The following is a 15,214-nucleotide window of genomic DNA, read 5'->3' on the forward strand; positions in this document are numbered from 1 at the left end:
AAATTAATTTGTTTCTTTGATAAAGCAGTTAAGCAGCATGTTGGTCCCCCCGAGCATTTCAACAGCATATCCCCTTTTCTAATATTTCTGAGAGGGGAATGAAAGCTGAATGCTCAAAACTGCCAGCACATCCACATCCTCTTCTTTGAAAATTGAAAACTGAGACTAATTATAATGGCTCGCACAGTCCAATTATGTTGCTGATCTAATCAGCTAACATCAGGAGAAGCGCTGAATAAATCTGCACAATAGCTGGGACACAGAGTCAATTTCTCCCTGGCCCAGCACATTTAAAGCATGCTTATCAGCTGCATGACATCCGAAAAAAAAGAGACGCTGGCTGCAAAAAATTTTTTGAATCTTCCCCTCCCATTCCTCTACCCACATCCCAAAGAAAGAAGCCTTTAATTTACAAAGGATTTTTTTTTTTTCCCCTGGTGTGGGCACACGCTCTTGAAATAAAGCAAACATAAGCACTTGGGTTTCATTAGTTAGTGATTAAATACATTATGAGATAGAAAATTGGCAGAGAAAGTAAGGCTGGTTTGTTTGTGTTGGTCTTACTGTTGGCTCTTTGTGCACACTCTGAGTGGCAGGCCTCTGTAAACTGAGCTCAACACTTGTGGGGTCCTTCTTCAACTCTACTGGGGGCCTGTCCCCTCTGGATACTCCGTCAAAATTCAGAGATCTGCTTGGCGAAGGAGTAAGTATTACTGTTGTACACTCTTTATCCTTCTCTTGCACACCGTTGAAATTTTCTCCATTCATGCTGACTTTTCCATCTACCTGCAGAATACAGTTAATAAATATGCGGAGGCGATTAGCATTCAAAGGAATTTAGGAAATTAGGACTTCAACATGATATTAAAATTGTTAACACAGTCTGTGCCATCAGTGAAGGACAGAGCCAAGCACACGTTTCATTCAATGGACCAAGATAGAAGAAAACCCTATTCCAGGGGGGTCATAAACAAAATACAGACAGAAGGTAATAATTTTTCTGGATTCCCTGGTTTCCCACATTTCATTCTCCCAGTAACATACAGACACCCTTTGTGTGCATCACAGATCAATGGATTTTAGAAGAACAACAAAGATTTATGTTAAATTTAGACAAAAACTGCTGGGTTTTGCATTGCCTCATGCAAGAAGCAAGCAGGTTCTCCAGGACTAATTACGCTGATGAACTGCTATGTACCTTGATGACCTCACCACAGTATTAGTACACTGTGCTTTCTGAAGCACTATCATGTGAACTTTGAAGGGTCAGGAGCAGCAGAGTTCATCCACTTGTTTCTTTACTGTTCATAACAGGGAAACAAGGAACGAACAAATGAAACTGGGCATTCCACCTTCTCCATGAGGCCATAAAATAAATAGCTGCTTTCCCAGAAAATTATTTTATGCCGTCTCCATGAAAAGGAGAGCATAGAAACAGTTCATTCTCAGGGTCAAGCTAGCTCCTTGGTGGGCATATATTTCCGCTAAGGAACCCTTAAGCAAGGAAGAAAAATACAAAAGAAGCTCTAGCTTCTTCCTCTGTACTGATACAGCTTCCTCTCGGGACTTTAATACTTCACAGTTATGTTCTGAATGGAGGTGGCATGCAAAGACTTCCTTCAATTTGGAGGGATGTTTGTAGAAGCCATGGTATACATGAAAAAAGTCTTGCTACAAAGAACTCACAAGCCATTCACCATAAGAGGGCCCAGCTGGAGAGAGACCAGGAGAGGACCAGGTGTCAGCAACACAATATTGCTCCTGCCTAGCTACAGCACAGATGTTTATAGGCTTGTCAGCAGGGGTGAGTTTTAAATAGATTTGAAGGAGGGCTTTGTAACTTTGTGCACAGAGATCCTTCCTTGCAAAACGGTCATCACGGGACACAACGCAAAGGTGAGGGAGTAAATACGAACAGACTCTTCTCTGCTAATCATTGGACTTAGGGGAAATAATGGCATAGATCAGTGATTTCTTAGAGAAGCTATCTGGGATATATATGATGCTTAGTCATTTCAGATTTCTCCACAGGTACTGCATAAACAAAAATCACATGTAAAAACAAGCTCAGAGGTAAGCCATTCCATGGGAACTTTTAATTTATTTCACTGTTATTGAAAACTGATGCGACAAGTGTCAAAACTGCTTATCGAACTGAAACACAGTTTAAAAAAACCAAAGCTCTTCCCATCTCTTCCTCCCTGCCCCACTCCTTATTTCACCATTTACTTATCTTCAGTACTTTACTTCTTGAGTAAACAGCTTGGATACCTCAAGAGCGGCACTCCAACTTAGTATATGCCATCAGTGCTAAACTGAGGGCAAACTCCTCCCGTCGACGACTTGTATACATGCACCCAGAGGTCTGTTCTCTATCTGAGGGTGATTAATTAAGGGGCCATCTCCGAGGTGCTGGGCATCCTCAGCTCTGATGGACATGCGGGGAGGTGAAGGCAGTTAGCACCTCACGTGATCAGCTCCCAGGCAGAGGAGAAACAGCCCGGCTCTGCAAGCGGTTTCACCCCTTCTGACTGCTTTTCAGATGAAAAGGTTCCCTCCCTTTCCTCACTGCCATCATCCACTCAACACAGTACCACTCTTAGGGTTTATTTCCAAACGCAAGTGTGAGCAGACACTGAGCCCCAGGTCTTCTGGGACTGTGTGCTCGATTATCTACTAGAGAGGCAGGTCATGAAAGATCTCAGAAATAAAAAAGCCAGGAAAACACTGGCAGGCCGCACCATCCATTTTAGTGTCTCTGTTTAGACTAAGACATTTCTCTATTTATATTAGGGAGGAAAACCAAATGTTTGAATGATCAGGACAGATGCCCTGGCTGCAGAGTTAAACAAACATACTTCTTTCCTTCTGATCTGGAGCAAGTCAACACATTGTCACCAGAGCCAAGAAATCATCGACAGACTGGTGCTTCAAGGGAAAATAATGCTACAGCTACATGTGCTAGGGAACGATTCCTACTGAGACAAATCACATTCTTCACATCAAGCGAACAAGATCTAGAGAGACTTTTAATGGTGGTTGGTGGGGGGTAGAAGCATCCGTGGGTTAATTTCTCCCCACATACATGAACTATACATGCATTAATGTGAAGGTGATATACACATATATCTTGGTCCTCTGAGGAAAAAAGTGGCATGGATCAGAAAAAAACCCAAAGATCCGTGGTTCACTGAGGTCTAAAATGTAAATTCTAGGGGAATACCAACTGAGGTATAGGAGAAATAGGAATTACCAGTTTCACATTTCAACTAGGAAACATGGTGGGGGGGTTTCCACAAGAGCTGGGACAGACTTCAAGAAATTTCAGACATCACAAGATGCTTTTTCACTAGCTATACAAAGCTGACTTATTTTTTACAAAGTAAACCACCTGAATATACATGGTAGCAATGCTACTGGGACATCAGCAGGGCTGCAAGGACCCCTCCATGCCACTAGCAAAGTATCAGATAGCAATGGCAGACACAAGGGGACCAGAATTCTACAGGCTGGGGGCACACATGCCAGTAGGCTTTCCACTGCTTACAACAAGGCTACAATGAGACCTCGGGAAGCTCCAGTTTTGGTACAGGCACTGTAAGAAGATGATTTCTTCAAACTTGACTTATTCTGGCCTGTTCTCTCTAACACATCCCAGTTCTTTGCTTTCTTCATCATTGGTTCAGTACCTTACTCCCATTCTCCACATTCACCCAGTCCAAAGATATACTCCTCAGGTTTCATATCCCAGTTAGTGTATTTTCTTCTATCCCCTTCCCCCACAAATCTCATAGCTGGCTCCCTATTCCAGGCAGCTCTGCTTTTGTCCAAGCTCTCTTACTTCCTTTATTCCCATAATCTTTGTGCAGTTCTTGCAACCCAAAGCAGTCGCTCCCCCTCTCTCACCAGCAATCCCCAGTTACGCCGCTGCCCCAGTACCAATCCGTTTCCCTAAACCTGCATGGACAGCCTATATCCCCTCTTTACGCCAGCGAAGAAGCATGTTTAGGACAGAGAGTATCTTTGGGCAAGCTGGCTCTTGACTCTGAAGGAGTAGGGGACTCTCCACACTGAATACATGCACGCTGCAGTGTTTCAAAGGCTTATGACTTGGCTGAATGGGACAGACTTGTTTGGTATGGCAAAAATCAGACCCTTGACACAAAAGCCAGTTCAGGTCTTGCTCCAAAAGTCAGGGCCTACACGCTCCCTGCCCCTTCCCTTTTGTTTATAAACAAAAAAACCATGACAACATACTCTTTCCTACCCTCTTTCTCAGAAAATGCCTTGCTTTTTTCTTAGAGCCTCCCCTTTCCCCGTCTTTCCCCAAAGAAATTTAGCCTGAGGAAAAATGACCAGCACAAATATACAGAGCATGAAGCTGAGTTTTATAACATCAGAATGCTGCAATCATTTTCTACTTAATTACATTAAACATTTGTATGTTCAGATGATTTAGTCAGGATCTCTTTGCTTCCTGATTGATTTTGGGGAGTGCAACGTATCCTACCTTAAAGCTCTTTAAAACTTCCTGTGTATTTTTGGGTTGTGAGTAAGGCTTGGGTGTCAGCATAGGCACAGCCTTGGAGACAATGCTTTTGCTGGGAGATGTGCGGCCCGTCGAACCACTGGGCTCTAGTTCAGTGGTGGGAACAATAGTTGCTTCAACGGTGGCAGTGAATTTTGGAGCAGGCAGTGACTGTTGCCTTAAATATCTCAGAGGATTTGGGTCTTTCAGTGGGGAATTTGGCTCCACTGAATGGCTTCTTTCCAGAATTTTTGGCATCTGCAAACGCTCAAGGACAGCTTCACTGATAGTGAATCTTTCGATGTACTGCTGGAGGATGCTCTCAGCCTCCTCTTGTGACTTTGCATTCTTGTATGCCTCATGAAGCTCCCGCTCTCTTCTCTCTCTGCAAGGGAGACAACACAAGGGAGACCATAACATTAAAATTAACGCTGGAAATCACTCCTATTTCCTCTGCTCCATCAACGTCCTTCCCTCTCCCTCACCCCAGGCCTGCAGGCATGGCTGCCCACAGTTACCTATCACCTATGGAGCACACAGCATTTTCAGACATGCCACTGCACTTCAGTAAAACAACGTACTTCTCTTCCACAATTTCTCGGTAGGTTTTGATGCTTTTTCTGCGCTCATTCGTTCCATCTCCAGACAACAACCTTTCCATTTTCTTCCTCTCAGCTTCTTTTTTTATTAAATCCTGTGAAGCGCTCCTTCGACGACTCTTCCACCGAGCCAGGTCCTGTGAGAAAAGGAAGGCACCTGAATGCAGAGTTGCAAATAGCTAAAAACTGGCCACAGAAACCAATGAACCCAGCCAGCCGCTTTGCAATGCTTGTTCCTGGTTGTGGCCCAGGCTCCCATCACCTGCAGGCAACGATGTTTATTTTAAAGAGAAAAGGAGATTATACCATAAAATGAAGATGTTGCCTGACTGATTTTTCTCCTAACAGCACGATGCAGTAAGGATTTCATAACTCCACTGGTGTATTTTCTTCTTGACTTTGTAGTGTAGCAGAAGCACACTAGGTAGTAACACCAGGAAATTTGGCCTAAAAGGACCAGTCAGGGCACTCATTTCCACTCGGGCCAACATTAGGGACAAAACCTGATTCCCCAGGAAGATGAAGTAGAAAAATTATGTTTGGTGAAGAATTTTAATAATCAGATGTGTGGGAGGCAGGAGTTCATTGGAGGAAGGGATGTTGTTTCATCATGAACTATAGCTGCACTGATAGTCTGCCTTGGAGAGCTGATAGTCCCACACTTTGCCCATGCCATCAGCCAACTACATGCAAGCATGGTTGGCCCATGCTCTTTTTTTTCTTTTTTTTGACAGAAAAATCCAGTGAAGCATCCAAACTGACATTCTTCCTCATGGGCACCTTCCAATAGTTTGGACCCAGATCTGAGCAACACAGGTTAGGGACTAAAGTGGCTCACACCTGGTTGGTATGAGACATGGCAGAGCAAAAAGCCTATGGTTTGTATCCAGCTATATAGGTATGTCCTTGTTGGAAGTAATGTTCTTACTCTCTTTGGAATCTGCCTGCCCAAAATTGTCCAGAAGATCCACTGATTCTGGTTCTTTACCCGTCTTGCAAAACCAGCCTGACACTAAACCAGAAAGTCACAGCAGATACCTGTTACGAACACCTATGTCTTGCATCCTACTTGGGTTATGAATTCACAAGTCCTGGAGGATAAAGAGACAAGATCTGTTTCACAGTAAAAGTATTACAGTAAAGGAGTTTCCTAAGCAGTAAAATTTCTTTGCAGCCAACTAGTAAGGGAACAAAATTTTACATGTAAAAAATAACCTCTGCAGAACTTCTGCAAAGAAAAATAACTTCTTAGGAAACTGTAGGGGCACATCTGTCAAACTTTACAACATCAGGCGATTAGTATACAGATTGTATTTCATGCACTCTAACAAATTCTGGTTTTAATAAAAACCAGAGATTCTGCACACATACTCAGTTCAAAGGCTATTTCATTAATTACATGGTTTTCCAAATATTTTAATTGCATTTTTATTGGTAAACAGCAGAAGGTACTGCAAGCATAACGTATTTTATTAAAACCAGGAACAAACCTTGTCACTTTTAATTTAGCTTAAAACCACAAATTATTGACGTTACACTCAAGGGAATGCTCATTAAAGTATTTCTTCACATGACCTACATATATCAGTCTATAATCCCCTTCTTGAAACATAGGCCTTTCATTTTCCTCAGTTACTAATTATTCTCTTTGAAGTACCAAAGCATTTCTTTATTCAGCTACTCCCACTATTGCCTATTGTTTGGAAATTAGTTTTTCATTAGCAAATTTCATAACATAAGCCCTCCTCCTCTTTTTGTAATTAAAAACTAGACATATTTATCTTTTCCTGCTCTGATGCTTTAGAATAACAATAATTTTAAAAAGCCATGAAACTGTTAATTGTTGGCAAATTTACAGCACGGGCATATAAAAAAATATCCGACCATGAATGCGGTGCCGTCTCCGTTAATGCCTTTTGAATGCCAAGGACATTCCAGCAAGGGCATTTTTAGTGGTTCTTCAGAACTTTTAGTTCAGTGTAGAAGGTGCTGAGGGCCTGGAAAACTTACGCACTTCAGCTCAGAGGATTTTCCATTCAACAGCAAAAAGTTCTCAAACCTCTTGAATGCTTTTGGACTCATTCTTATCTCTGCTGGGAAATTATGGCTTCCCACACATACAGACCTCTCAGCTGAAATCCTTCATTATTCTACTATGAAAAGTTATTTCTTAGTTGTTCTTTTTTAGACTTTCCTCCAATTTTCTACCAAAAACCTCTCTGAGATGTTTCACAGTAGCTGTCCTTATAATGTGAAATTACTGTACTAGCTGCTTGAAGGGATATGGTTTTTTGTTGGGGTTTTTTTTGGTTTTGTTTTTTTTTTTTAAATTAAAAAAATATGCCCAAAATTCCTCATTTAAAATCAGTCTTTAGGAATGAACAGGATTGATACTAAAACTCCTGATACTAAATTACCTGCAAATGATGCTTTTCTGTCTTTACTGATTTGCTGAAGATAATGCCAAATGCCAGGACAGCTTAAAAAACCCCAAACATTGAGGAAAGAGGGTTTGGAAAGGACTTGTAACCCAAGCACGGTGTAGCTAACTTGAAGGGTAATTTGTTTGCTTGGACAAAATGGAAAATGTTAGCATTTTCTGTATCTATGCAAGTTTATTAAAGCCAAGTCAAACCTATTTATTCACTGTCCTGCTGAGTCTTGTATTTTGTCACTTTGGGCATTTACTAATTATAAAAGTTAGAGAAATCAGCAGTTAGAAGCTGTTCTGCTTCCATTTTTAGCTAATCACAGTTTAATTACATTTTTTAAAAAAGAAGATACGTGGTGCACAGGCAGAGGCACCAGAAGACCTTGTATTCTGTAATTTACATCAAATTATGAACTTCTATGCTTTTAGCAACAATCCATTGCGGGGAGAGGGGGGAGCTCCTGGTTATTTTAGTGCTAGAACACTAGCATCTACAGTCTAGAACAACTGTAGATTTAGCAGGTTACACTTTTTTGCCTACCTAGCTGGCCTCAACGCCAGCACTGCAGACAACGTTGCATACTCACATCTTGCCATCTGGTCTCATCCTCTTTCAGCTGGTTGTGTACGTTCTGCAGTTTCTCATGGCGAGCTTTGCTATGAGGCTGAGTCACAGCTTCTTCTTCACATCTCATGTCAAACATGCTCATACTCCTAAACAAGGGGAAAATAAGAAGTGCGGCGTTATTTAGAGGCTTATATTGCTCCAGCTTGTTAGAGCTAAAGCCACGAGGGTGTACAGCAGAATCAGACACCTGCACCATTACGAAGCTCCCAAAAGCAGCAGTCCCCTAGAAAGACCAGCTAGCATCCCTATCCCACATAGTACTTCAGGAATTATACTCCTCAACTTTCTCTTGTTTTTGTTAGTTGACTACAACTTTGCCTCTCACTAAGAAGCATTACTAACATTATACCTCCATCAATAGTTATTAAAATCATTCTATTCAGAGCAGAGTTCAGAATGTTTTACTTTCTGAAGATTTGTTTCCCAATGAGTTTTCAAGACCCCTCCAATTAACACCGCAGACAGAAGTTTCCATTTCAGTGTAAAACAAGAGAGGCTTGAGAAGTATATTAGGGGCAGCATAGCAGGCTAAATGCTATGGCTACCAAACTGGGGAGAGCCTGCCCAGAGAAGTACACGCAGCGCAAACAGCATGGTGCTTCCTCCTTTCCCCTCCCTGCCTCGAAGAAACTCAATGCTATCAGCACCGACTTGTTAATACAGCTAGCCTAACAAGGAAAAGCTGACGTTCAGAAAGAAACTGTTTTGTCCTACACATTCTATTTCTGTCCCTGACCTTTGGAGACTTAAAGGGAAAAAAAGGTCATGGTTTGATATTATACATCAATTCATATTATATAAAGATCTTCACATGAAGATAACATACTTACTACTCCCCCCCTACTACCTATTATTAGTGAAACATGACCTCAGTTGTGCCATTAAAAGCAAAAAGCGAAAAAAAAAAAAAAAGCGCCATGCAGTTCCACATGAAGTGATTTCACAGCAGTCTTCAAACGATCATCTGTAGCTTTAGGTGAGCCAACGAGCCAACTAGCAGGAGAAGCACCCAATGAAGATAACATTGGCTGTGTCCACAGTAATCAAAGTGAATAGACACAGAAAGCTGTGCATATATATATTTAGCCAACATTTGTATTCAGGCAAGCAAAGATGGGAATGAACCACTCTCAAGGGAAAACTGAAAGATCTGGACAGCGGATGGAAAAGGCCATGCACAGATCCCATCCTGTTAGTAGGTATTTACTCGGAAATGAAGGACAGAATACACATCCTATTGCCTTTAAGCATGAACAGCAAGGTTAGCGTATTACTGTGCTTCACCCCTTAAACGGAATGCTGAGTGGTACACTAATTTGGGTTTCTCTGTGGGTAGTTTAAGGGTTGTATTGCTCAAGATTGGATTGCAGCACTCCTAAATAACAGAACCTAAAACGATGGCAAGTTTTGTTGTTTTTAAAACTAAAGGCATACCACCTACTAAGGAACATGTAAATATCAGTCATATTTTGCAGACTGGTGAGGTAGGCTGGGAGATGCATAACTTGTAATGAAGTCACCCTTAAAGGGTTTATTCCAGTTTAAGAGCTTTTGAAACTCACACTAAGAAAAGCCTTTAGCGTTAAGTATTTACCACTTTGTGCCTACTGGGTCAAACTGGTTGTGTAGCTCCTTTCTTGTATCCTTCCCACATGTCAGAGAATTTTTCATTCATATACAGTAGAAGAAAACAGAAGACCTGAAATGGTGGTAACTGGCTCTAGTAGAGTGCACGAGTACTCGTCCTCTGCCATTTGGAATGGGAAAATAAAAATATTTTCTACCAAGAATCCCCTGATGTCCTGATGAAAGGCTAGTATTTATTCCCTGCATTCATTCGGGTCTCAGGGTACACAGAGACAGCAAAACCAAAGGTTTTATGGCTACTAACAACGCGGTAAAAAAAGACACTCTGGAGAAGGCTTCAGCCCAGGCCAGGAATCAAACTATACACTACAACCCCACATGCACCTTCTACTCTAGTTGTCACCTCCTGCTGCTGGGCCTTCATTGCCGTGGATAAGCGACCAGGTAGGTTCAAACATCAATTCTGCAGCAACATGTTATTGCGCAAATGTATCTTCCCAAGAGAGCAATCTGAAGGAGTCACATCTCAAAGCACTGTGCTCTGCTCTGACCAACATGTAGTAACCATTAAGGAGAACCACCTACTTTCCTGAATACATGGACAAGGCCAACTGAAAAGTCTACATCGACTTCTCTGCCTGACAAGTTCATCCTTAGAAAAGAACCAAAGAGGCCAAAACTCTGAGCTTCTGCCGAAAGACGCTTCACTATGAATCCCACATCATTTCGTCCTATATAAACTACAAATAGCTCCAGCCCATCACCAACACCTGCATGAACAGAACTAGATTCACTCCTCCTTTCAACCATGCACTGGGCCAGCAGGCACAGAGCATGCAAGTAGATGGGGGAGATGTAACTGTACTGAATTCATGCTCGTGAATTTTCTGCCATTAGCAAAGCTCTGGGGATTGTATCCAAACTCAGTCTGGAATCAAGAGACCTTTCTGCTGACCAGTGTACCAGACCTGCTGTTCTAACAAGGATCTGGGAAAAAACACTGTGCAGACCAACAGTGTATTTTGGAGGGCTAGATCTTCGGGATGATGTGTTTTTTAAGTTATGCTACTTCATTCTCTCAAATTACAGTTGTTCTTGTCAGTGATATCATGCAGCAATTTTTTTTTTTAAACAGTTCTGAACAAGTGTTGGATAAAAGAAGTCCTCAAGGACTTGAGTGTTCAGACTATTTAATTTGAAAGTGAGAAATAAGGTAAAAAACTTCTTTTTATGAGAATATGTTAAAAATCCTTATGCAAGGCATTTATTATGTGGCTGCATTACCATTTTACAGGCGTACTAAGACTTAAGAAACCCCAACAAAACATAAAAAGCAACAGACTGGCTAAAGAATCAGACTCTAGTAAACAAATACTCAAAAATCTCAGCTCACTATTACTTGCTTGTCAGGCTTAACGTATAAAGCATAAGCCTAAACGCACACTGGACTGTCACACTACCACCAGAATTCAGCCCCATCTCTTCGGGAGATGGGAATGGGGCTGCTCAGCAGCCACACACTAAGTATTGCCTCTTCTGGACCTTGAGACAGAGCAGGGCTGATGACAATATCTAGCATTCACTAACCAGCGAAGGGAACTTTGTCAGTCTAATGAAGGAGTTTCTAGTTTTGCTCCTGGAATAAACAGCACCTAGTCTAAGACTGAATTCAAGTTACAGAGTTTTCAAAGGAGACTTGATAAACATTTTGGATGCATTTTAAATGTCAGTTCAATTTATTTTTCCTACTTGAGAGCCAAATTTTTTTAGATTCTTTGTAAGTACTTTGTCTTCAGAAGGAAAAACACAATCTTAGTTTATAAGAACTTAGAAGACAGTTTAGGAAAATAGTTGCTCTGAAACTGTGGCACATCTGGAAATGATGACAACGAGGCTTTAACATTTATTGTTTTGCCTTTTAAAACAAAATCAGAATCAATACGGAATAAACAATATAATTTATTCATCTTTGCTACTTTCATATTATACAACTAAACGCCTTGCAATGCCTCTTTGAAGGCATCTCCATGTACCTTCTCTCACGTTTGCATTTAATACAAACATGCAAAAATGTGAGAAAACAACCGAACAAATCAGTCAGGTAGGCTTTTCGAAATGGCAGGGAAGTCTCCATTGTTAAGTATAACACTTCTGTGTTGTTATGCTCTTTTTATCTCATCTCTTCATTTGATTGAACAGATTTCTGCTGCTTGAAAATGATCACATTTACTCTGTGGTCAGAGGACACAGGCTTTGCTCAGCATAAAGGTATTACAGATCTTGTAAAGAATATTCAGTCCGTGATTCTAGCCTTTATCATTAGAGGAAAGGGTGAAACATTATATATGAGTCTCTGTATATACTTGTTATTAAAAAACCCTCCATGCTGTTTCTATTTTGTGATTTAATCTGGGAGACAGATGTGCATTTCTGTGAACAGAAGAAGGATATTAAGGACATTACTATGTGGGTAGTTCCCAACTACTTCTTTGCTTCTAAATGCCTGCACTTTGTAAGAATAGCTAATACTTTCACAGAGCTTTCTAAATGGCATTGCATACTATTCTGAACTACAGTTTACATGCATACACACAATTAAAATATGTTTGAGTGCAATAAATGTCACAGTCCTACTCCTTCTGCCAAAAGTAAAACATCAAGGTGAAGAGCTTAAAAAAATGACATTTAGTATATTATTAAATTAAACCCAACCTAGAAAAGATTCAAGAGAAAGTTTTTAAAAGACAATAAAGGAACAGCTGAAGGCATATTTTCCTGGTAATTATTCTGAAGATCACAATGGATTTTATTTTATTTTGGGATTTCATTTTTCTTCCTGTATAGGTCATACTTCATTTTTTTTCCTCAACACCCAGCCCAGATTCAACCCAACTCTCTTTACCTGTAGCTGATTAGAGGCAATGGAAATTCAGAAGAAAAACAAAAGAAAAGAAAAAAAGAGGAAACAATACTTTAAGCAACAGCTGGACATTAGTGTTACGCTCAGTTTTTATGGGCTTTTATATAAAAATTATTTTTAGCTGCAATGTAAGCCATATTGCATTCCATTTTTCAGTGCTTTTCTGAAAAATTTATTTGGTGGAACACTGCAAAATAATAATGAGGCATCAACTGCATTTTAAATTAGTAGAAAGACGGGAAAGCATGCAGTGTAAGTTGTTTAAAACAAAATCTTGTGAACACAAGACAACTTACTCTGCGTCATCAGACACAGCAGTTCTGGGGCCGAATCTACAAGACCAAATATAAAATTAGAGTGTTGATAAATACATTAAGTAGTAATTGCAACTGGACCCATACAATTTGGGTAACTGTCACTTAACCATCCAACCTGTACTAGTAAGGCTGACCGAAAAAGAATCATACTGTTCAGGGATTACGTATTCAGCAAGCAAGACTTACCTAATCATTTGGAGGTCAAACTACGTTAAGAACACCACCCATCCCTCCCTGACCCCATACTAATGCCCCCATTCTAAAAATCTGCTGAAGTATACCTAAAATAGGTGTAGAAAATGGTTATTGAAAATAGACAATATATTAACATTTATATTAAGTGCCACACATGCGATGAATGGAGACAAAACTTAATAGTTACATTCCACAGCAGTGCTCAGAATCACCGTTACTGAAGCAGGAAGAGACAAATATTATAGTCAGAAAGCGAGCCACAGGATTTCCTTTTTGTTGTTTTTGTTGGGGTTTTTTTGGGGTGGGGTGGTGTAGCTGAAAAAAGGTACTGGTAATACACAAGTCAGTGTCATTCACTAAAGTGACAGTCCTGTTTAGAGCCATGCAAACCACATATTTGTATCTGGGATTTATCAGAAAAGAACATCAAGTACAAAAGTCGACACTGTAACATTTTCTAATCATGGAGAAGCAAGACACACATCTCGGAGAGCAGAGTCCAATTGAACCTCTGGTATTCATAAACCTTTTTTGCAATTCAACATATATACTGTAGTAAAATATTTCCTTTCAATTAGCTTTCATTTCAATATTTCAAATATTTCAAAAGAAACTACATTACACAACTATTCTGTTTGTTTCTAAAATGTGTATTACTGACAATCAGTATTTTAGTCTGGACTGAAAACACACCAGGCAATGCACAATCTGAATTCTGAAGTGTGGACACAGGGGAGTACAAGCTGCGTGATTCACACCACAGAGAGCTCACGTTTGCAGATGCTCATCCTTGGATGACAACGTTTCCGTTTTGTTTTCCTCAGGAACCTCCTGAAGCTTAGACATTTGACCAAGGTGGACTTCATTAAGGCTACCTTCACCCACTTGGGCAGTACAAATAGTCTCATCTTGTCCTGCAGGAGGGAGACTGCATTTTTCCTGCCCTTGCTGCTGTTCTTGCGGCAGTTGTACTACGGGTTTTCCAGAGCTATTAATGCAGACTTGTGGACATTTTTCAGGCCTGAATGAGCCAGAGGCAGCAGTGCAAAGAGACTTATTAAGCAACATTTGAAAAATCACATATACATAATAAAAAGCCTAACTGTAAGTTAACATTACACACACACCCCCCCCCAACCCTAAAGAGCTGATAGGTAACAAGCTAAGTGAGGCAGGTGCACAAAATAATTTTAACAGAGAGTCAAATGCTTGTACTTCCATTCCTCTAAGTCAGAAACATAAGCTGTCCTGGACACTGCCAAAGATTAAAGTATTAAGCACGTATTTTAACTCAGCCATTCAACTTAAGGTCTTCTCAACACCAAACCACAGTTCAATTCTACGGTAGATGAGAGTTTTTCTTCTCCCAGATGAGCTGTACACTAGTTTTTCATCTGTGTATGCACAGACGCATGCATATCCTTCTCCTCATGTACTTTGAAGAGGCTGATGAATAAGAACCTTTCCACTCCCGCCTGCATGTGGCTCAACCAGCCAACGATAACTGTTCAAAGGCTTAAACCGCCAGCTTCCCCACACAGCCTTACGCATCTGAACAAAAGTGCTTAGAAAGACACTGAGCATTATCAGGAGGGATCTCGGGATCTCTTGATTTCCTCTTTGGAAGTCACTGGCATCAGCTAAGCCACAGACAAGCATCTAACCTACCATATCCAGCACCTCTATTTCTAGCTGGAAACATTTGTAATGATTAACTCGTATTTAACTAGAAACCTCTGCAAATGTAACACAATCTTGCTATGCATATCCATTTCCACACGCTGTTAGAATTTTGCATCTGGTAGATCTCTGCTCCGAGTCTTTACAGGGCTCTACCAAAAGGGCCAGAAACCCTGCGTTGCCTTCTTTTGAGCAGAAAGAGTAGCACAGAATTGAGGACAAGTACGGAAGAAACCGCTGCTGGGCCAACAGCAAGTCTTTCAGATCAAGAGATCTTGACAAACAGCACACAGGGCCAGTTCCAAGGGCAAGAGAGAAGCACAACTTTC

The 15,214-nt window shown here is 40.8% G+C and overlaps 1 protein-coding gene across 3 annotated transcripts in view; it reads right to left on the reverse strand.

The window, feature by feature from the left end:
- Positions 1-15,214, reverse strand: part of LIMCH1 (LIM and calponin homology domains 1) — a 114,652-nt gene that overhangs the window by 32,535 nt on the left and 66,903 nt on the right. For all 3 annotated transcript variants that reach the window (XM_009332439.1, XM_009332438.1, XM_009332437.1), the window contains 6 exons: positions 13,978-14,231; positions 12,990-13,025; positions 8,146-8,272; positions 5,110-5,264; positions 4,511-4,913; positions 565-786 (listed from right to left, as the gene is read on the reverse strand). In XM_009332439.1, the coding sequence (XP_009330714.1) occupies positions 565-786; positions 4,511-4,913; positions 5,110-5,264; positions 8,146-8,272; positions 12,990-13,025; positions 13,978-14,231 (1,197 nt within the window). The remainder of the gene's footprint in view (positions 1-564; positions 787-4,510; positions 4,914-5,109; positions 5,265-8,145; positions 8,273-12,989; positions 13,026-13,977; positions 14,232-15,214) is intronic.

The sequence above is a fragment of the Pygoscelis adeliae genome, unplaced genomic scaffold (genome assembly GCF_000699105.1).
Source record: "Pygoscelis adeliae isolate BGI_AS28 unplaced genomic scaffold, ASM69910v1 Scaffold59, whole genome shotgun sequence".
In the NCBI taxonomy this organism is placed as follows: domain Eukaryota; kingdom Metazoa; phylum Chordata; class Aves; order Sphenisciformes; family Spheniscidae; genus Pygoscelis; species Pygoscelis adeliae.